The 23,220-nt window shown below is 37.3% G+C and overlaps 1 protein-coding gene across 1 annotated transcript; it reads left to right on the top strand.

Annotated features, from left to right (window-relative positions):
• Window positions 1-277: 277 nt before the first annotated feature.
• WARS (tryptophanyl-tRNA synthetase) lies at window positions 278-19,716 on the top strand. The gene is made up of 10 exons (XM_010075615.1): window positions 278-494; window positions 1,588-1,795; window positions 9,221-9,329; window positions 10,213-10,332; window positions 10,910-11,092; window positions 12,420-12,520; window positions 13,763-13,875; window positions 14,953-15,126; window positions 17,858-17,998; window positions 19,252-19,716. Exons 1-10 carry the CDS (start codon window positions 381-383, stop codon window positions 19,408-19,410), a joined length of 1,422 nt encoding a protein of 473 aa, XP_010073917.1. The 5' UTR covers window positions 278-380; the 3' UTR covers window positions 19,411-19,716.
• The last annotated feature ends 3,504 nt before the right edge of the window (window positions 19,717-23,220 follow it).

Here is a 23,220-nt window from a genome sequence, read left to right as displayed (position 1 = left end):
CTTTTACTCCTGTCAGAAGTTTGACTTTGAAAATGTGTTCTAGTGTTAAATACATAGAAAACAACATTAAGAGTGAGCCCTAAATCTGTGTGGTACTCTTGTCATTCTCAGTTCATTTTTGTATGAATCTGAAGCTCACTGTGTTAATGTCTCCACATATATCAATCTGATATGAATAGAATTAGGTATGGGATCAGTATAGTTTTTATATTCTTATTCTCTTCATCTAATCTTCAAGATATGCACAGAAGAATAAAACACACTATTTTTTGCCCTACAGTTCTCTTTGTTGCTGCTGTTTTGAATCTACAAGCCGAAGAACTGGAAGACATTAAATTTAGTTGAATTGTAAATAAATAGATCTTTTGCAGTCTAGGAAAATGGCTGATAGTCCCAACTGTGATTTGAAATCTCTGAGTCCACTTCAGCTGTTTGAAAGAGTAACTGAACAAGGAGAGAAAGTCAGAGCACTGAAAGCAGGAAAAGCACCAAAGGTATTTCCATTTCATGTTTTGACCCCATCCTTTTTCAGATGAGGTGTATCTTTAAAAGTGCTGAAAAATATGATTGTTCCGAGATCTATTTTGTATTGTAGTAAGAAAAAAATTTTGTTAAAAAATATTTATGTCCATTTTGTGAGTTGTGGACGTACCTGGAGCAAGATAATTGCTCACAAGAGCAAAAGTTGTTGCTCCTGAAGTAAGAACAGAGAGTTGTAGGCTTAGAAGTCTGCTTCAGCCAGTTGTCATGCTATGTGATAGGATCCAAGGTATCTGGTTTTCAAGTGAAATTTATATCACTTGTATTCTGCCCTGGTTTTAGCTTCTTTGTTAAAATTTCTTTCTCCATGCATTATTGTACACATTAACAAATGTCTTCCTGTAACTGTACTGACAGTCACTGCTTAATCTCGAGTAATCGATAGTTTGCCGTTAATTCCAAGTTCCCTATTTTCTCGTCACTATGTTGGCAAAGAGAGTTCAGTTTTAATGTGGACTGCCTTAGTGTATAGCCTGTGCAAGTAACCCTTGAAAACTGGGAGTCGAATAAACTGTTGATCTGTTTATTGCTTGCATGAGATGTTACAGTGGCTTTGTATTAAAAAGGTCATAACAATGAAAGCTGTAAAGAACTTTTTGTTCTAGTTTGTCTTCAAGCCTGTCAATGAATTGTAATGCATAAATTATTTTAAGGTGAGCCACTAAAAGCATTGTAAAGTAAATTAGATAATTTATATTATATTTATGTATCTGAGAAATTTGTGCTTAAAATTTTAAGCTTGCTATACATCTGAAAAGCAGACAAGCATTTTCCCTCAGGCAGAAATTGAAAAGCGAGAGGGAGGTGCTTTAAATATATTGGCAGCAGTGATGCTCTAAATTCTGCAAGTTAGCAAACACTCATCTACTATTTGCTTTTCTTTCACCTTTCTCAGTGATGCTGCAAACATGTAAATAAAGGCTCAGAGTTTATAAGTAATGTAATCCAAGTCAAAGCACGAATGCAGGATTTTGAAGGGTTGGGACATTGATGTGATTGTCTCTCTTAAGTATGTTAAGTCAAACAATTTATTTTTCCTTTATTCAGGATGAAATTGATGCAGCAGTGAGGATGCTATTGTCGTTAAAACTGTCATATAAAACAACAACAGGGCAAGATTATCAGGCAGGCTTGCCTCCAAGAGATCTTGTATTAATAAACAATGGTCCAACTAAAGAAGAGGACGAGGATTTCGTGGACCCCTGGACTGTGCAGACATCAAATGCTAAAGGCGTGGATTATGACAAGCTCATAGGTATAACTCTTTCTTGACTGCTACTAAGAAATTTATGTCAAGTGCTCCTAATGACCACAAAACCAGCAAAGGATCATAACAAATCCTGATAAAAACAATGATGGGTATCATTTAATTTATGCCTAATCTTAACATTCACATGTCTAAAGAATTTTATGTAGGAGTTTAAAATGCCCCTGGTAGGGATCTCCTGTGGAAGACTTAAATACTTTTATTTTAAACTGAAAAGTTCTTTTCAAAGGTTTACTCGTAGGTTTTTTGGTTTTTTTTTGCATAAGAACTGTTATTAGAAGTTATGTTAATGAAGATGCTGTGACTAAGTATCTGTGTCTTCTATGACTGTGATGCAGAACATTCAGAGCCTAGAGCATTCTAACTAGGCTGTAAAATTCTTCGTACCATCTCTCCCTATCTGTCTTGACTTCCAAATTAGGGAGAGCAGGGATGATCCAAAACTAATGCAGAAATCTATACATGTAATGACTCCTTCACAAGACACACTATCAAGCAGCTAATGCTGGCTGTGATAAAAAAGGTGCAGATTGTTGAAAAATTTGCATGTTATGGAAAATATTTTAGACCGGGATGTTACAAAACTTGCAAAGTTTTGTAACTTAAGAAACAGGGGTTTAGTTAACTTCCTTATTTATTTTACAGTCCACTTTTTATAGCTTGCTTGAGTCTACTATAGAAACAGGTGAGAGAACTATTCATTAATTTTTACTGGTTTTGCTTTTTTTAAATTATTGTCAATTGATTTTTCAATCCGTATTTAGTGCCTCAGTGAAAATACTTTAACAGTTGTACATTGCTGGTGTCTTCTTAGCACCGTGTTTCTCACAATAGTAACTGTATATTTGCTTTTGGAAGGTCAGTTGCTATTGTCAGCATTCTTTTAATTCGGTGTGATTTTTATTGTAAGATCATGTCAAATGTGTGTGCATACTGGCTTAGTCTGCAGAAGGTAACAGGAGAAAGAAAATGTTGGAAGAGAAGTGTGCAAAGAAAGAGATATGTTGGTAGGGGAGAAGGAAGAAAGGTAGTTGTTAGAATGTAGAAATGGACAAGATCTCATCATCTTGTTACTTATGTAGAAGGTATGAAGAAGGTTTTTTGTTTTCTTCAGGGAGGGGGGGTTCTAAGTCTTGTAGAGAAGTGGGAAGAGTGGAATACTTGTTTTGGCACAATCTCAAGGACTTTCTGAGAATGACTAGCATGAATTCACTGTAAATCAAATTTTTAAAGCCATGCTAGAGCCTAACAGCAATGTCCTTTTTTTCCAGTAAACGTGTATATGCATATATGTATATATGCAATATGCATATGTACATATATGTATATATGTATCTATGTATGGCCTTTTGATCTACCCTACAGCTGTGGGTTAGCCTGCAGGGTTTTTACTTTTTTACACTGCTAGCAGATTGGGGAGTTTGATGGATGAGTCATTCTGCTTGTTCTAAGTGATATGTTGGAAATTTTTCAGAAAATGCTAGCCTAGCCACTTCAGGAAGTGAAACAGTTACAGCTTGTTATTGATAAACTTCCCCCTCTTCCTCCCTGTTTTAAAAATAATAATAATAAAACGTATTGTCCAAGAACTTGACATCTAATTGCTCTTACTGTAAAGGAAATTTTTGTGCCACCTATAATCTGTTGATTTACTAGTGATAACTGAGAAAGTTGCCAGTGTGTTTGTGTCTGCTCAAACACAGAAGAAATGAAAATAAGAAAATCACTATGTAATTGACAGGGATATTCTTCTCAGATTGGTGTCCTAGATGTGCACTTAAGTGTATGGCTACACAACAAAACAGCCCAAAGATATTCTTAGAAGAAAGGTTCATTGTGTTAGCTAAATACTAGATGTGAACATCCCTAGACTTTTTTGTTTGTTTGAGCATGAGCAAGGAGCAGAGGGATGAGTGAGAAAGGGCTTTGTATGGTAACCATGCTGATACTGCAGTGATCTGAATATTGCAAGTGATACAAAACAGTTGAAGTTAACTCCAAAGATGGAGATCCCATGACCTCCCTGGGCAACCTGTTCCAGTATTTGACCATGTGCATGATACGAAGTTTTTTTCTTATGTTTAAATGGCATTTCCTTTATTCCAAATTGTGCCTGTTGCCTCATGACCTTTCACTGGGCATCACGGAGAAAAGTCTGGTGGTATCTTCTTTACTCTCCCTCACATCCCCTAATCAGATGTTTATACAAATTGATAAGATCCTTCCTGAGCCTTCTCTTCCCCAAGCTCAGCAATCCCAGCTCTCTCAACCTCTCCTTATATGACAGATGCTCTAAGCCCTTCATCTTCATGGCCCTTTTCTGGATTCACTGTACTATGTCCATGCCCTTCTTATACTGGAGCCCAGAACTGGGCCTAATGCTCCAGAGGTGTCTGCTCAGTGCTGAGTAGAGGGGAAGGATCACCTTCCTTGACTTTCTGGCAGTGCTGTTCCTAATGCAGCCCATAAGGCTGTTCACCTTCCAATGCCACAGAAGTGCATTGCTGGCTTGTGTTCAATTCCTTGTCTACCATGACCCTAGGACCCTAAGGTCCTTCTCTGCCAAGATGCTTTCCAGACAGTTGACCACCTGCCTGTACCCTTGTATGGAGTTATTCCTTTCCAGACTCAGGAATTTGCGTTACCTTTTGTTGAACTTTGTGAGATTTTCGTCAGCCCATTTCTCCAGCCTGCCAAGGTTCCTCTGAATGGCAAGACAACCATCTGTTGTATCAGCTACCCCTGTTGCACCAGCTGCCCCTCCCAGTATTGTTTCGTCTGCAAACTTGGTGAGGATATACTCTGTCCTGTCACCTGCATCATTAATGAAGATGTTAAACAGTATTGGCCCCAATATCAGCCCCCTGGGGTGCACAAATAACGCTGGGCTCCAGCTGGACTTTGTGCTGCTCGTCACAACCCTTTAAGTTTGGCAGTTCACCCAATTTTCAGTTCACCTTACTGTCCACTTATATAGTCCAGATCAGTTATCTGTGAGAATGAGATGGTGTCAAAAGCCTTGCTAAAGTTGAGATAAACAATATTCGTTGTTCTTGCCTCATCTGCTAGGCTAGTTGTATCATCATAGATGGCTGTTAGGTTGGTCTGGCTGATTTCCTGATCATAAATCCATGTGATTTACTCCCAGCCACCTTGTTATCTTTAATAAAATTTGGGAATGGTTTCCAAGATTATTTGCTCCATCACATGCCCAGAGACTGAGGTGAGGCTGGCTGGCCTGTAGTTCCATCGTTCCTTTTTCTTGACCTTCTTCCATGTAAAAGTTGCATTTGCTTTTTTCCAGCCCCCATGAACCTCTCCCAGTTGCCATGACTGGTCAAAGATTATTGAGACTGGCCTGGTCAGTAAAGTTACTGTATAACAAATAGTAGGTTATTCTCTATGCACATATGACATGGCAATGGCAAAGAGGAAAAGTACACAATAAATGTTCAGCAAATGCAGATATACTTTTGAAAATGGGAGCTCTCAGGACTTCTTATGTGCAGTGAGTTGAAAGCTGTCTCTTGATAAAAGCTAGAACACTAGAAATCAAAAGCACACTAGGAATTTTTTAAAAACTTGTTAAGGAGTGGAAACTGTGTCCTTGTCAGAAGCTGTTTAGGAAGGCAGATTCTTTGTGGATAGAGAGCCTAAAATGTTTTGAATGTTCTTATAAGAGGAAATAGGTAGGGAAAAAATCAATTTTTTAAAAGGAAAGATGAAGATGGACAAAGAAAAGGGAGTTGTGCAGTCTGTGAATGTTTAATAAAGATACTTTGGCATTTGCAGTGAAGTGTTCTATACATCAGAGAGTTTTTAATCTCTTTCACTGAGAGTATGCAAATATTTCTAGGGTAGCTAGCCCCAATTAGTCTGGGGCATTCTCATGTTTTCTGTTTCTGTAAGATTAACCTCTTACCAGTTGCTGTTGTTCTGCTGAATCAAACATTTTCATGTTCATTTGGTCTCCTTTTAGCATTGATCCAGATTATAATGCATTTTGCCATTTTGTAACGCATTTTATTTGCTAGGAAGAGATTACTTCAGTAATTAAGGCTTGCTTAGGACAAGCAGATGAGGTAACACCCAGAAAACGTACAGATTAAAGCAGTGGTTGCTGAATCGTGTACCAGCATCCATCTTTTTTAGTGACATTTATTTTAATGGATCAGTGAATGGGCCCAGTGCTTCCCTTGTATAATACGCTGCTTAATTCACTTGGAGTGAATGACCAGTTGTAAGCAGAAACTTGTTTCTCGTTGGATAATGGTGCAGACACCAAGCTGAGTGGTGCAGTTGACATGCCTGAGGGATAGGATGCCATTCAGAGGGACCTGGACAGGCTCAAGAAGTGGGCCCGTGTGAACCTCATGAGGTTCAACAGGGCCAAGTGCAAGGTCCTGCACCTGGATTGGGGCAACCCCTGGTATCAGGACAGGCTGGGGGATGAAGGCATTGAGAGCAGTCCTGCTGAGAAGGACTTGGGGGTACTGGTGGATGAAAAGCTGGACATGAGTCAGCAATGTGCGCTTGCAGCCCAGAAGGCGAACTGTTTCCTGGGCTGCATCAAAAGAAGCGTGACCAGCAGGTGGAGGGAGGTGATTCTCCCCCTCTACTCTGCTCTCATGAGACCCCACCTGCAGTACTGCATCCAGCTCTGGAGTCCTCAGCACAGGAAGACATGGACCTGTTGGAGCAAGTCCAGAGGAGGGCCACAGAGGTGGTCAGAGGGCTGGAACACCTCCCATATGAGGACAACCTCAGGGAGTTGGGGTTGTTCAGTATGGAGAAGAGAAGGCTCTGGGAAGACCTTACAGCAGCCTTCCAGTACTTAAAGGGGGCATATAAAAAAGATGGGTACAGACATTTTAGTAGGGCCTGTTGCAATACAATGAGAGGTAATGGTTTTAAACTAAAAGAGAGTAGATTTAGACTAGATATAAAGAAGATTATTTTTTTTTTTTTACAATGAGGGTGGTGAAACACTGAAACAGGTTGCCCAGGTTGGTGGTAGATGCTCTATCCCTGGATACCTTTGAGGTCAGGTTGGATGGGGTTCTGAGCCACCTGATGTATTTGAAGATGGCCCTGCTTATTGCAGGGGGTTTGGACTAGATGACCTTTAAAGGTCCCTTCTAACCCAAACCATTATATGATAATATGCCTTTTTTTCCCTCCCATTTAGTAATTAATTCCTACTAACTTGAAGCTTAATGACTATATGCAAAGCCTTCTAGTGATGCTGTGCATAACCAGTAAGTCTAGAAGGAAATGAAATGGGTGTAGAGAATCTGGAACAGCAGAAATACTTACCTCCAAGTTAATGTTCAAATTGTGTACATTACCACTCTTCTTTCCTGTCAAAATTGAGTCTTTCCTTTGGTGGGGGTTCCTGGTTTTTGTTTGTGAAAGGCTGTTCAGTGAATAGTTCATATAACAAAATTAAAAAGCAGTTCACATAACAAACTTAAACACACATCCCATCCCCATTTTCAGCCAGTGTGTAGGAGAGGAACTCCCTGTACTCAGGGCTTCTCAGCATCCTGGTGCTCCAGGGTACATGTTGGTCTGACTCTTCTGTCCTGTCCCTCATGAATCCCTTGGGAGGGATGATTAGGATAGCCATGGTTTTAAAAACCCTTCTTTTTGAGATGTATGAAAAGCCTTAATGGACTAGAAATAGCCTGCATGCTGTGCTTTGAGAATGAGTGCTGTAAAGGGATGGAAGGCCTCTTTCCATTCCCTTTTCTGGGGAAGAAATTAATCTAGTCTAGCATAATAAACCCAGAGGATCTGAATATTTGGCTTTTCAAATTATCCCAGTGTGCTTAATATTCCTTGCTGCCCCTGCTGGTTAGTTTTCTTTGTAAAATGAGTTGCACACCCAAGGCAGTATATTGGGTAACTGCCACACATAGAGAGCTCTGCCTCCAGCTAGAATCAGTCCCTCTGATGTTCAGTGGTGTAAACTGTAATGCTGTCCAGGTAAGAATCATTGCCATGTACTAGGATGTAACATTGGAAGCCTACCTGCTCTGGTAGAAAGTTTTAGTCTTTGGAAGGACATTTTGGTTAGTTACGATATTGCTGCAGGAGGGCTTTTAATGTTACTTGCATTTGGCTTTAAAAAGAAATTAAAAAGTTAGAAGCAAGAACATGCATAAGGAGGGAATTCAAAGTAAACCTGATTCTATGTGGGGCGTTAAAAATTATTGTATTTTCCATAGGGCAGAAGTATAGTAGCCATGTGAGTCACAGTTTGCTAGCTGCATAATGAACGGCTTAAAATTAATTTGTTTCTAGTTTCCTTAGGAAACTCAAGATATTTGGAATTTGTCAAGTATCATGTCAATGTTCCTGTGGAATAATTATTTTCTGTTACACGTACGAAGACCCTAAGTGCTTCTCCCATGTGAACAGGTTTCTTATAACCAGGGAATTTGCCAGTGTAGTCTTTTTTAATACGATAGTTGGAATAGATGGATCTAGATATTTTGTACATATAAACTGCATTTTTACATCCAGAGTCTCTATTTTGTTCTCTTGAATATTTTGCTAATTCCAATAGTTAATAGTTCAAGTTGTTCTAATGCTGAATAAAGCAGATAGTAGCAAAGAGTAAAGTCTTGTCTAGATTTTTTTAAATCAAGTCCAAATCATGGAGCATTGATGTGCTTAGTAGGGCCCAGGAATTGGAATTGGAGTATAGGAAGTTTTATTGAAGAAATAAGACGTCCCCAGTTCATTCTGGTTGGGAATACAAAAAAAATATTGCTGTTTCACTCTGTCAAAACCCTTCTTGAATGAAATTACTACATCTGAAAATGTTGTTTTATTAATCAGTTGATTTCCTAATCTGCCAAGTGGTAAGTCTTACTTGGTTGCAATGGAGAATATTATGTGTTACCTAAAGCCTCTGGAGGGAACAGTGTCTGTAATCATATCCATATAAAAGAAGAATTAAGTTTGCAGAAGAGTGTTTGGGGTTGGAAAATTTAAAACCATGTCACCTGGGGGCAGAAGATTTAGATATCAGGAGAGGAACATTCAGAGCCTCGCAGACATTTTTATCCCATGGCTTACAACGTCCAAGTTTTTTGACCTACATATGTCTCTCTGGAATGTTTTTATTCTGAATATCAATACTCCTGCTATAAGAAGGCTGCAATTATAATCAGACATGGATGGAGCAGTACTGCAGGTTGTGAGTAGACTGAGTCTCCTGTCATAGAGTTGGTATCACAGGCAACCGCTGGGACTCAGGAAAATCTAGCCATTTTACATTTTACCTGATACTTGAAGGAGATGTCCTTTTTAATTTAGCCAGTATTGGTATTTTCTTGCTAAATCTGAGATCTGGTTGTAGCTATGCTATACTTAATTTTTTTTTTACGTTTGTTATTATTATAGTTCGGTTTGGCAGCAGTAAAATTGACACGGATCTAATCAATCGAATAGAAAGAGCTATTGGGCAAAAACCTCACCGCTTTCTACGTAGAGGAATCTTTTTTTCTCACAGGTGAGTTTTTCTTGTGTTAAAACTCAAAAAGGTCCAATTAGGTAGACTTTCTGTGAGCATTATTGTGGGAAACCTGTGACCAGTAAAAGACCACCACGGCAAACAACTGTGTCATTTCAAACTAGCAACTACTGCAGATTTCCCCTGGCAACATTTGAAACCCTTGGTTGCAGCAGTTTCTGACATATCCTCGCTAATCCCAAATTGAAGAAATGTGCACAGATTGTTTGCTTTGTACAGGTTCCATTTTGACTCTGTGTTAGCAGCCAGACAGAGGAATTGACCTAGCTGAGAACTCAAGGGCTCATGAGGGGTCACTGTTGATTTCAACAAGAGTCCACGTGGCCTGTGGACCTATGCATCTGTATTTTTACATAAAAAAGGCTCAGAGAATAATCAGCACCAGCCTGCCAGTCATCTACACTGTTTAATAGTTAATATGCATGGGCTTTTGGCCCGTGGCAGCCAGCACACTTCAAATAAGTACCTGAGCATGATTCAGGGTATAACCTTCACCAGAGACCACTCTAAGCTGGTTGTTTAAACCTATTTGGGAAATGATTCCCAGCTCTATTTTGCTCGGCCTTAGAAATTATTATCCATTTAAATAATTTTAAAAGTTGCACATTTTTAAATTTTAAGTTTTAAATTCATTTTTAATTTAATTTTTCTTTGCATTTTTTTCATGGAAATTGAAGGAGGTACTTTTCTTAAATTACAAAATGAACAAACAAAACCTTTTTATTTCTAGGACGCTTAACATATTATATTTTATTTATAAATACATCTGGCTTTAAAAGCACTCAAATTTTGCATGGAAGCTTTTTGCTGTAGATGTTTCTTCCTAAAGAGTTGCATCATTTTTTCTCTGTTTTATCTTTAGAGATATGGACCAAATCCTTGATGCTTATGAAAATAAGAAGTCCTTTTACCTTTATACAGGCAGAGGACCGTCCTCTCAGGCAATGCATGTTGGTCATCTTATCCCCTTTATATTCACAAAGTAAGTTATTTCTACCATTTGTATTAAAACATTTTTTTCTACAGAAATGTTGAACATGGCTTATGGAACGATGAAAATGATACCTTGCAAGGAGTTCTGTTTATTTGAGGTTAATATTAATGAACTTAAATAATGCAGTCTTACCTTTTACTAAAATGATCATAATCCCTGCATCACCACCATAAAGCCCTCTTCCTTTCACTCTTAGCCGTGTGGCATTCCTAGAATTTTTGTGATGAGACTCAGTAACATTACTCTATAATGTGGTGCCTGCAGCAGCAGGACACAGAGACATTGAACTTAAAGAGCTAAAAGTCTCTTTGAATTCTGTTTCCATTGCAAATGCTGACTGCTATCATATGTACAGAAAACAATAAGTGTCTTTTTTCCAGGTAAGTTGTCATTATAATCTGTATAAACTGTTTATTCTGTTCACATAAACGTATCTGCCTATGCATACAAAGAAAAGAGAAGCAGACCTCTTTATATACTTTTGTTTAAATGTATAAAAATATTTTAGCTGTGTGACATCTTCATTTTAATTTACTTCGAGATAAAATCTTTCTGCTTTTATTAGGTGGCTGCAAGAAGTATTTGATGTTCCCTTAGTTATACAGTTAACTGATGATGAGAAATACCTTTGGAAGGACCTGACAACTGAGAAGGCATATGAGTATGCTAGAGAAAATGCAAAAGACATCATTGCATGTGGTTTTGACGTCAATAAAACCTTTATATTTTCTGATTTAGACTATTTGGGGTAAGTATACATTTCTTTAGGGCATTGTAATGAAAAAAAAAGTGTCTGTATTTTCTCCACAACTCTTGACAGCCAGAAGTGTTTTAATAAATGTATCTAAATTTGAAAGCTTCAAGACAAGTTTTACAACACTTAAAATAGAAACTTATTAATTTTTCTGCTGTCTAACATTTTAAGTATATACTATTGTCATTCTTCTGTATAACATATGGACGAATACTTGTGTGTGCAGTGCTTAAATTTAAATTATGAAAAATATATCAAACCAGCTAAATTGTAAAAATACCTAAACCACCAAGAAACCTCCAGACTGATTTGTTTAACATGGTATCAAAATCTTTGAGATGTGTTTACACTTTATCTGCATTAATGAAAGGCATTTCAGCAACGTGTTGTGGTCAATTAATAATACAGCATGGAAGATTATTATTTTAACTTTGAGTGAAGTTTAAAGAAGATTTAAGAAAAAGAAACTGTTATTGGAACTGCTTTCTCAGAAGAAAGGTGTTTTATGGCAGAGTTCAGAACTGAAGTTGTTGACTTTGTTCTTCCATGTGGGGTGACGAGCTTCCTTAAAGATTTGCATGAGAGAATGTGTGTTTGTAGGGACAAACTAGCTTCAGAATGTGGGGCCTACAAAGCAGTTTTTTTCCTCCTTTCACTCCCTTGACTTTTCTGCCTCAGAAAAGTTCCATTGATATGGATCTGCTCTGTGTCTGAATGAGGGCAGGTCAGAACTGCTGTTTCTTTTGCTTCAGCTCTTCAGCAGAAATAAAAAAGGAAGAAGTTGCTGAGCTATTTTTGATTTGGAAAGGCTGCTGCTATATTTGGTGACAGAGAAAGTCCAGCCAGCGAACTTAGCCTGTAGAAAATGAGAATTTGGAGGATTTGAGCTACTATTCCTTTGGTGAACCGCAGTGTCCTGTATGGGATACACACTGCAGATAGCAAGCAACACAGGAGGCGTGATCCATTCAGGTTGCCTGAGTTCACAGAGAAGCATGAGGATAAGTAAACTTCAGGCTCCATGAGGCACTTTGGCACCATTTCAAAATCAAAATATTTCTAGATTTAGACAGTTAATTGTGACAAAAAAATGTCTGCAGTAAATGTTGGGGGGAGGGAAGAAAAAATTAAACTTTCAAGGTATTAAATTCTTGTTTGTAAATAATTCTCTAATTATCATCTCAATGGGCCACAAAAAGTCCAAAATTGTGAGATTTAATCCTGCACCTCTTTTCACATTCTCCACTTTTGGAGTGAAAGTTTCTACCTACACTTTTCTGCTTTTACTTCTTGTTTTATTTTCCCACTTTCTTTCTCACAGGACAAGTACTGGATTCTACAAAAACATTGTCAAAGTTCAGAAGCATGTTACGTTTAACCAAGTAAAAGGAATCTTCGGCTTCACAGACAGTGATTGCATTGGTAGGAAATAATGACTTACTAGAAGTGATGCTTGCTTTCACTCTCTATAGCTCTATTAAAGTAATAATTTAAAGAGAGTAGTAACTGCCACTTGTGAAACAGAAAAGGCAAGAAGATCCATGTTTCTAGGCTGTTTCTAAAAGGATGTTACTGTGGTTCCTTCAGTACAGAAGACACTTCACAGTGAAATTTCTAGCATGATACCTACCTTTTTGGCCTTAGTAACAGCAAAACACCAACATTGAAGTTACCAGGATAGAGAACTATTCCTTTTTGTTCTTTTTATAGTGATTGCAGCTGTAGTCAATTATGCCTCCTAGAAATTTCTCTGCTAAATTTCTATAGAAGGTTTTCTCTTCAGAAAAAGTTATGTTAATACACACACACATATACATGTATGTAAAAAGTTAAGGAGTGCTCAAAAGCCTAATTAGCAAGGTGCTGCATAACTCTTCCATTTACCTCACTGCAATTGCAGGTTTCTATCACATTGGGCAAAAAAAGATTCTGTGTCAAAGATGGCATTAAAACCCCCTGGTGTTCTGAGCTTTAACATCATTCTTTGACCAGTAATTGGGCCAGTGACAGCTTTTCAGCCTTCATTGTAGCCGAGAAACGGATTCCTACTTCTGTCTTAACAGTGCTCTAATAAAAGTTAGTGTTGTGATAATGACTTAATTACATGTTTGGAAAAATCTGCTATTTGCTTTCTGTTTTGAGAGGATTTTGATCACGGAAGTGGGTTCATCACTCTGTTATTAAGCACTGTATAAAAAGAAAACTAGGGACATCTGAGATGCTTCATGAGTACAGTAGGAATATAGCAATGATTCTAAGATCTTAGAGGGGAACTTGCCTGGTAAGTAGCTCTATAGTCATTCTCTGACAAAGAGAAAAACAGGAGCAGCTCAGAGTGATGTAATCAATTGTGTTTCTGAGAAGAGTAGATAGTTCAATGAGAGTTCAATGAGAGTTCAATGCACTGATGAACCTTTTCTGGAACCTTTGTGATTAGTCTGCCTTTTTTCATTAGTTTCTGTTAGTTGGAGGTTTGATAACATCATAGAAGGTAAAGATGAACAAGTTTCCTCAGTTAAGGCAACACTGCTTGTTGAAGACATGTTGGTCTTCAACTGAGTAGCTGAACGATTCACTTGTGCATTTTACATATTTCAAAAAGTTCTCTCTATTTATCATTGCTTATATTGGCTTCTCTGCTTTTCCAAACACATTGTATTCTAGGAAAGATCAGTTTTCCTGCTATTCAAGCTGCTCCATCCTTCAGTTCATCATTTCCACAGATCTTCAATGGCAAAGAGAACATTCAGTGTCTTATCCCATGTGCTATTGATCAGGTAAGAAAATCATAGTACTTAATTTGTTTTTCATGGATTTGTTTTTGTAATGTACTATTCAAGCTTCATGGTGGTATATCAAAACATCTGTAAAACATTCCTGCAAGCACCTTTCTGGGGCAGAAGCTGGAAGAGATAAAACAGTGTTGTGTCATTTATTCATGTGTCACTCATTCTTGCCAGTCTTGGATCTGTCTTAATCTCAACCCAGTTCACAGTGAGCTAACTTCTATGAAAGTAAAGACAGTAAAATCTATGCAAAAAGTATACTGACATGGGGGTAGGAAGAACCTTTTGGCCATCTCCATGGTAACTAGGACAAGATGTAATGAGATTAACTTGCAGCACAAGAGATTTACATTGAACCATAGGGAAAAACCTTCTATCAGTAAGAATAAAGAAGCATTGAAATTGTTTGCCAGAAAGGCTGCAGAACCTTAACAATTCAGATCCATATACAGAGGATGCAAGAACATCAGCTACAAATGACAGTGGTAGCGTCATTACTTTAAATAAGTATTGTTTCTAGGAATCAAATTCTGCACTGTCTGAATCTTTAGCTATTTTAGTCACAGGGACAGTCACTGGAAGATGATATAATTACATTCATCAGCCACAATATTATGTAGTAATATTATTGCAGTTGGTTTAAGTCAGACCATCAGCTCAGCACTGCTTGATCACAGTTTTAACTCAGATTCTGTCCTGGTTGTTAAACACTTCAAGAGGAAGCTTGCATCTTAGTTTGCATCCATCTCCAAGTGTGCTAAGCATAGTTTTCACAATTATTTGAATTCATTTAAATATTTGTAAATATGCCTACTAATTGAGGGAATCGGAGTGTACAGCAAAACTATGGAAATAAAAAAAAGGAACTTTGGGGTTTTTTTTGTTCTTCTGGATGAACTGGATTGAAAGTAGGTTCTGGAATGTTTTGTGGGTTTTAGGGGTTTGGTTTTGTTGTGTTGGTTTTTCTTTTTTGAGACCACCTGTTAAGGGATGAACAAGTCAGCACTAATCAGCTTTTAAATCACATTTTTCAGCTTTATTCTGTGTTTTTATTCATGGTTGTTCTAGGATCCCTATTTTAGAATGACCCGAGATGTAGCACCTAGAATTGGACAGCCTAAACCAGCCTTACTGCACTCAGTCTTCTTCCCAGCACTGCAAGGAGCACAGACAAAAATGAGTGCTAGTGACCCGAACTCTTCCATCTTCCTCACTGATACACCCAAACAAATCAAGACAAAGGTAAGTACCCTCAAAACTGGAGAGTACAAAGCTTTATAACAAAAAGGACTGATGGTCCTCATGGTTACAATGACAATTTTTTATTGTTTTCTTTGAATATATCTGCATCTTTTTTCCTATATGTTTCATTGCAAAGCATTTTCAGGAATTAACCAAATTACACAAATTTAGCTAAACTATTGAATATAGTATTTTGCCTTGCCAACAAGTCCAGTTCACAAATAAATACTGTGTTAAATTTCACCTAAGTTTTAGAAGGGATATTTTTTCCTGTCTGATTATATTCCTAGTGCCCCTTTTAGCTCAGAGGAAAATCCCTTTTATCCAGTGTCAGATGATTTAGTTTGGCAAAAGTTCACCTGTGTTGTGGTATTTAAAAAAAAAAAAAAAATCAGTCTTTGGAAAAGGATTTATAGGCATGATAACTAGGCATGAAATAACTATCTGTCAAAACAAGAAGATGTATATGTTGTTTCTGCTGGGGTGGGCTTGGATTAATTCTCTAATGGTTGACAAACCCATGTATAGGTCAGATTCTTCTGGAGTCATCTCATATAATGATTCATTATGTTATGTAGAAACTGATTAAACAGTACTGTTCTGAAGAACTGGAATTCTTCATGTGTTTATATTAGAATAATTCCAGGTTATCTGTGGAGTTGCAGAGCTGCTTTTTTTTAAAAAGCCTATAATTTCAGAATAGAGGATACATGGCTAGCGATAATATTGGTATATATTCTTCCATTTTATTTTCCTGGCAAGTAGCTAATAATCTGCAAAGAGATCCAAGAAGCCAAGTCCAATTAATAAGTCCTATTTTTACTATCCTTATACTAGTTGGAAAAATAACAAAATAATTCTAGCTACTTGGAATATAAAAGCTATAAATAGAGAATTCTGAACATAATGTGAAGCATTGAGTAATGGAGGACAAACTGAGATTTATTTCGGCTTCTGAAACCCATCAGAAAGTAGTCTTTATGGAAACAGAGCTTGATTGAAAGAGCAAATATTGTTGTGGCCAATAAATAAATTAGAGTAGGAAAGTTGACTTCTGGTCATGGATGAAGTTTAACAAGGGAGTGCTACTGCTGCAAAAGAAAACCTATGGCTTACAGCATTTTTCAGCTCATTAGTACATTGCGAAGTAAAGAGGTTCAAAACTTAGAGGTAATAGCAAATGAAAAATTACTAGATATTGGGAAAGTCTGAGAAGCTTCTGGGAAGTCCAAGGAAATGAATGGCAACATTATAATAATCTATTTTTGTTTCGCCTATCATCTCCAAATTACAGCTCAATTATTTACGTGTTTTCCTAGAAACTGTTATTTAGATTCTAAGTCTGTACTAATTCAAAGAAAACATCAGTGCATCACTATAGATGAATCATTGAAACCCTCTGTCAACGAGTAGATGCCAGAATATGTAAAAAATCAACTTGAGATTAATATATGAACTGGAAATTAATATAGGAAACATTTTGTATAAAACAGTAATCTGCCTTCCCCTGGTATATTGTATTTAATCCCTCTTTCCTTAGTTAAGAAGACAAACTGCAGGGATGAGGGACATAGAAAAAAAATCATACAAAGGCTTTCAAAATCTAGTAAGGAGACAGGTGAGGGAAAGTACAAAACAGTATGTAAAAACTTAGTTTTACAGATACTGAGACAGCTGTTCAGGCTGTCCTACAATATAAGAATAGATGTAATGTGACAGATGGCAGTTTATTTTCTTAGGATATTCATCAGTGCATCATTTTTGTATGTAATTCGTTGCCTCAAAACATCAGTTGTAACATGATGGTTAGAAAGATTAATGAAAGCACTAGACAGTCATGCAGATAAGTATGTTCAGAAATTGTAAATATATGAGTTCCTAGATATCAGAACTAAAAAAAAAATCTACTTCGTCTGTGTGTGTGTCTCTTGTCTAGTTGACATCTGAAAAGATACAAGAGCCAAATGAAACCTCAGCTTATGTTTGAGAAATACTTTTTTTCCTCTTCCTGGCAATTTATTTTCTTTAAATTTGTAGGAAGGTTAACATCCTCTGAGAATTCTACACATGTATAAATTTTTAAAATAGGCTGGTGGCTTCTGAATTTACTGGGAATGGGATTAGCAGGTAGATCTGTTCACTACTGCAGTTCATTTCCTCATAGGAAGCTGTGCTTAAGAAGAGGTGGGGGAGAGTCAGCAAATATTCAATTTTTAGACTGAACAACAATCCCTAACTTTGCTTCCTCTTCTTTTCCTTTTCCCTGAAAAGAGGAGGAAACTATGTTCTCTATAAGATTTCAAAATTCTCAATGCTTTCTTCATCTCTTTCAAAATTAATTTCTTGGTGGAGTTAATATCTTTTTTTTTTTTTTTTCCTTACATGGAGTACATTTCCTGTAAGCACAAATTCTATCCAACAGACAACAGCTTCAGCAAAAGGGATTTAAAACTGTTTTGACTGAATCTTGGGTCATTATTCTTAATTTTTCCTTCATTTTTGTTCTGGTTATGCAGTCTGGGTGGTATATATAGAGCCATTTTTTCCTGCTGGATTCTAATGACGTCCTTTTGCCTCCCTGCTTCAGTCCTGAGACTGCAGTGACTTGCCCCACTCACCCTTCAGCCAGTCCTTAATACAGAATTTGGAGGATCATGATACACTTCTATTTACAATACAGTAGTCCAGAATTCAGTAGAAATGATGCCATAAAATCATTATATTGTTTCAGATTAACAAGCATGCCTTCTCAGGAGGCAGAGATACTATTGAAGAGCACAGGAAGTACGGAGGTAACTGTGATGTTGACGTGTCTTTTATGTACCTGACTTTCTTCCTAGAAGATGATGACAGGCTTGAACAACTGAAGCAGGTTAGTAGCCAAGTTAAAGATAGTATTATTCATTCCTCAGTGCGAGGACAAAGCTGTAGCTAAGTGCTTCTATGAACCTTCTTGAGGAGGGTGATTGTGTTGTTATTCTTGCACTCTCCATCACTTACATGTTTCAATATTAAGATCTCTGTTTGTTGCAATGTTCTCCTTTCTCACAGGTCATTCTGCCTCTTTCTTTTTTTTTTAAATAATAATTTCACTAGTATTTTCATAAGGATCCCCAACACTGTATAGGACAATATCTTTCCTACTTTTCGACCTACTTTTCAAATGATGCTGCCTTAGGATTAGTGTTGTTTTCAATTGTATAATGCACTCTGCCTGTTCCTTGTGTGCAAGGTACCTAAATACTCTGCAAAACCACAAAAGCTCATGTAAAAAGCTTGCTGGTTTTTTGGTTTTTCTTATTGTCACAAGAAATGTAATAGCTATGAGGAATTGATTCACTGATCCCAAGCAAAAACTGCTTCATGTAAGTTGCATTTTCCTTAAACCTATCTGGCAGACTTCTGTCCCCAGGGGTGGTAGCAAGACATTTCACTTCCTTCAGCTGTATGGCCAACATCAATACTAGGCAGTATGCATTTGTCAGAAGGCAGTGTCTGTATTTGATAGTACCCTATCACTGGTTTATCCAGTGTCACACTGGTTTATCAGCTTTCCTTTTCTGGGAACAGCTGCAACATCTTCTCCAACCTTCTACTCTTTTCTTTCCCACAAAAGAGCAGGGTTGGATAGCTACCAATCGCCATGCACACTGTGAATATGACTTCTAGTGTGAGCATGGATTCTGAATATCTTTGATATGAAAAGGATATTTTAATCACATCTAATCTCTTACCCAAATGCGATGAGAGAAAAATAAGGGAATTTGTACCTTCTACTGCAAAAAACAGTTTAGGATGACTGTTATTTGAACTGGGATTCTAGGGAGAAAAAATTGCAGTTTCCTGCAAATAATTTCGTATTTCCCAGTTAAATTCTTGTGAATGTAGCTTATTCAGTCCATATTAACTTGTCACAAATTGCTCAACTGCCTTAATCTTTTAAAAGGCAACAAGCAATTTTGCAAGTTACATTTTCAGAGTGATACCACATGATCTTCCAAGGCATGCACTTGTTTTTAAGACATCCAAATCTGTATCTGCTAGGGCCAAGCTTTTAAAGAAATACTTGTCACTGAGTCTTTTTCCATATAGCACCATATTTAGCAGTCAACACTTTCTTGACAGGCATACACAAGTGGGGAACTGCTCACGGGGGAGCTGAAGAAGGTTCTTATTGAAACATTGCAGCCTTTGATAGCAGCTCATCAAGAGAGACGGAAGCAGGTTACAGATGAAATGGTGAAGCAGTTCATGACTCCACGGAAGCTAGCTTTTGAATTTTGAAGAAAAGCATATGTAACCTACAACTTGATAAACCAAAACCAAGTAATTGTTGTCTTCTGATGTATGTCATCACTCCCTCATTATGTACAGCCTGCAATCAGTGCTCTATAAATACTGCTTTTAATGAGTTAATTACAATGAATGTCAGAGTACAGGAAAATTTAAAATAGGACTTGTATCTATTTAAACTCAGAATATACAAGACAGAATTGCCCAATCTTGCAGAAGAGTGTCTGTCAGCACAACACTGTATTTTATTGTATTTCATGTTGAAAATATAAATAAAACTTCCATTTTGATGATAAAGCATAAATCGTAAATTGTTTTAGATATGTTGATGAGATTCTTATCTCAACCTAACAACTAGTAGCTCCATTTTCTTTTGTCCTGTGTACCTTGGTTTACTAGACTGCATGTCCTCTTGGGCTACTGGGAGCATGCTGCGTACAAAAAGATAGCAAATGTTACAAAGTAGATTACACAGTGTCTTAGGCCTGGGAAAGAATGGAGATCTGTGAGTTGAACATGAAAGAAAGAATATCAGGCTGGTTTTGCTATCGTCTTCCTCTCTGACCTGGGGCAAGTTGCAGAAATCTCACTGTACTTTTTGTTTCTGCAGCTATTTAACTGGTCTGACTGCCTCTGGAGGGAGGTGGTTATCACAAAGCTGTAAACTTCCTTCGTATTCTCAGGTGGGAGATAGTATAGAAATGCAAATTTTACTTTCTAGTTATAAAAAATACCAAGTGTTAAATCATGCTGTGAAAATGAAATTGCTGCTGGACATAAGGATACTTCTAGTACTGTCTGTTCTGTTTCACTGCACCAGGTCATTTAAACTAGGGCTACTTATTTTAAGATGTATTCCAGCGAGAAAATATACTTTGTTAAATACCTCATGTAATATTTAATTATTTCCTTTCTTAAAAACAACTTCATTGTCTTTGCTATGATTTATGGAAGACAAATTAAAATTATTAGCTAATTTGTTTTAATATGTACAGTGCTGAATGCAAACTGTTAGGTCTGGCTTGTATTTATATAGAATAGAAAGTTGCTAGCTCAAACATAGTCTTATCTACATCAAATAAAAATACCTTTGATAACACAAAGGTAGGTATTGATATGTGGTATTTGCAAATCATTAAAAAATATAAAGAAGGCACTTGAATGAGCTGTGAAAAATTTAAACTTTAACAGGTTCTCTACTGTGGGGCCTAGTGGACATATATCACCGTGTAACATTCTTAAAAAAAAATAAAATTAAAAGCAAAAAACCCACACTTTTAATTTTATCATAAACCTTTGAAGTCAACTGATGAGGATTGGGTTGAGGGAGAAGTCTCAAGGGTGAGGCTTCTCATTGACTTCAGTAGAGCTTGAATCAGCCTGTTAGTTGACAGGACCGTGCTGGGCTATTTGTGCTGCCTGAAACTGGTGCTGCTGCCCTCCCACCCGTAGCAGTTCTGTAACGCAGCATACACGTCCTCTCCAGCAATGACCCTGCATTTTCGAGGCAGAAATACCTGTGTGCCAAGCTGTATGTGAAGTGCCCCTGTTAGTTTATGTTTGTGCAAGGAACCAAGGAAAGACTGAAATGCAAGGCACGTTTAGTCCTATTGTATGTGTTTCAAACTTGTGCTGAAAATAGCAATGCTTAGCTCACAGTTTATGTGAGCTGGCATCACTAATCTAATGCTGTTGACTTTAATGTATTAAAGCGAGTGTTTACCAGCAACTGTCTCTATAACCTACAGATGTAGTAGCTAGGTGCTAACAAGTGTTTAGCAATCAGTAGAAAGGCTTTTTTTGTTTTAAAAGTGGTGGAGCAATTCTTAGAAAAGAAAAATAGCTTCTTAAATCCATTAGTAACTAATTCTTGGTTACTGTAGACTTTAATGATAACCTTCTTGTTCTTGCAGTCCACTCTTTGCCATCTTTAAACTATACATAAAATATGACTTAAATTGACTTTTAAAGGGCTTTTACGAACTCATAATGCAAATTTCTTTAAAATATTATATGCAGATCTGTCCTGCAAGATTTATTTCATTTCATAGAATCACAGAATGGTTTGGATTGGAAGGGACCTTAAAGATCATCTATTTATTCAGGAACGGGAAATATGTTGTAGAAGAACAGTGATGTGTTCTATCCTAACTAAGCACATGGATTAATTTTATAACCCAGCAATTAAAATCTGTTTTGAAAGTTCTAGAAAGGAAAGTGATAGCTAAATTATTTAGTATTTGTTTACTGAGCAAGCACCTTACTCAAGTACTCTGTTGGATTCTTGCAAACACGCTTCAGAAATGATACAATTTCTCAGAGGAGTCTTGGCAAATTCCTAAATCTGTTGTAATGACAATTCATGTCCCAGAGCTATTAAAAAGTCAAGACAAGGCAGTCTTCAAAAGGATGTGTGAAATGTCTAGGAATGTTATTAGGCAATGTTCATTGCATTTTCCTCAATTTGTTTGTATATTGTTCATCTCACTGTAATAAAAATTTAGATAAAAGTCTGTATCAAATGTCCTTGATTTTACTCTTTTTTTTCTTTTTTTAAAGGCTTACTTTACACTTACTCTATTTTTTACCTCTCTTTCTAACCTTTTAGGTGTTGATTTAGTCATGTGCTGGAGCTGGTCCTTGTTTTGATGTCCAGTGCCTTCCAGGTAGTGCAGTAGGGTGCCTTACAACCCACTCTATCCGGTCCTACCAGGTAGACTACAGATTGCTCCCAGAGCAAGCTCATAAGGGTCAATTTTCCAAAGATTAACTGGTCGCAAGCAATGAATGCTAAATTTCCCAGTATACAGCAGCCAGCTCAGAAATAGGGGAAGGTCAATGTGACCCAAACGTACAAGGACGCTTCAGTGCGTTTGGCATAAAAAACAATACTTAAGTGGAAACATGATAGTCCACAATTGCTGTTGTCTGAAGAGCACAGATTCTGAATAGCTTCACATGGCCAAGAGGCATGCTGAAACCTACTTGGATATTCATAAACATTGTCAGAGAGAACAGGAATTACCAGCAACATGAATACATGAGGCAGAATGTGCCTTCTAAAGAAAGTTTTCTTTTTTGCAAGGCCACCAACTTTGTTACTGAAATAAATCATCTATACAACAAGCTGCAGTCTTTATAGCAGTATAAATCCAATATCAGCACAGCTGATGTGGTGTCTTCATTCTGTTAGCTGGCCTCCAGCAAGCTTATTTATCAGAATGAATAGTTCCGTGATTATCAGAGTAGCTGAAGGTCAAGGTAGTAAAAACAATCAGAAAATAAAGCAGTCAGGTTCTGAAATCCAGAAGCAAAACACCCGGCTCAATGTGTATGTACATAATATGTACAATGTGTCATGTCAGTAAACAAAAATTGGTTTGTATTTATGTGCCTGTGTTTACGGTACTTGTACAGTCAATTCCTGTTCCTGTTGGTGGTTTGTGTCAGTGTGAATTAGCTGTGAGTTCTTGCTCTAAGGCAGGTTGTCACCCATACACTGTGTATTTTTTTTCCAGTAAAGGTTTATGAACAGCATGGATTGCAAAGCTGTTACCTTCCTGAAATAAGCTGCCTGAAGATACAACTTACCTCTCATGTAGTATTTGTTCAAGCCTCTCATGTAGTATTTGCTTTTATATGGTGCTGAATACCCTGAGGCTTGCAGTTCTCAGCCCCTTGCACTGGCTTCCACAGTTGTTCCTGTTCATTTTTACAATGCATCTGTAATTCCTGTATTTCAGTTACACCCACAGGAGACATTTTTAGTCATCTGAATGTATGAGCCGATTAGGAAAGCTG

Source organism: Pterocles gutturalis, unplaced genomic scaffold (genome assembly GCF_000699245.1).
Source record: "Pterocles gutturalis isolate BGI_N339 unplaced genomic scaffold, ASM69924v1 scaffold38927, whole genome shotgun sequence".
Taxonomy (NCBI): Eukaryota; Metazoa; Chordata; class Aves; order Pterocliformes; family Pteroclidae; genus Pterocles; species Pterocles gutturalis.
The sequence above is the reverse complement of the archived record's forward strand: the minus strand, read 5'-3'. Positions and strand labels throughout refer to the sequence as shown.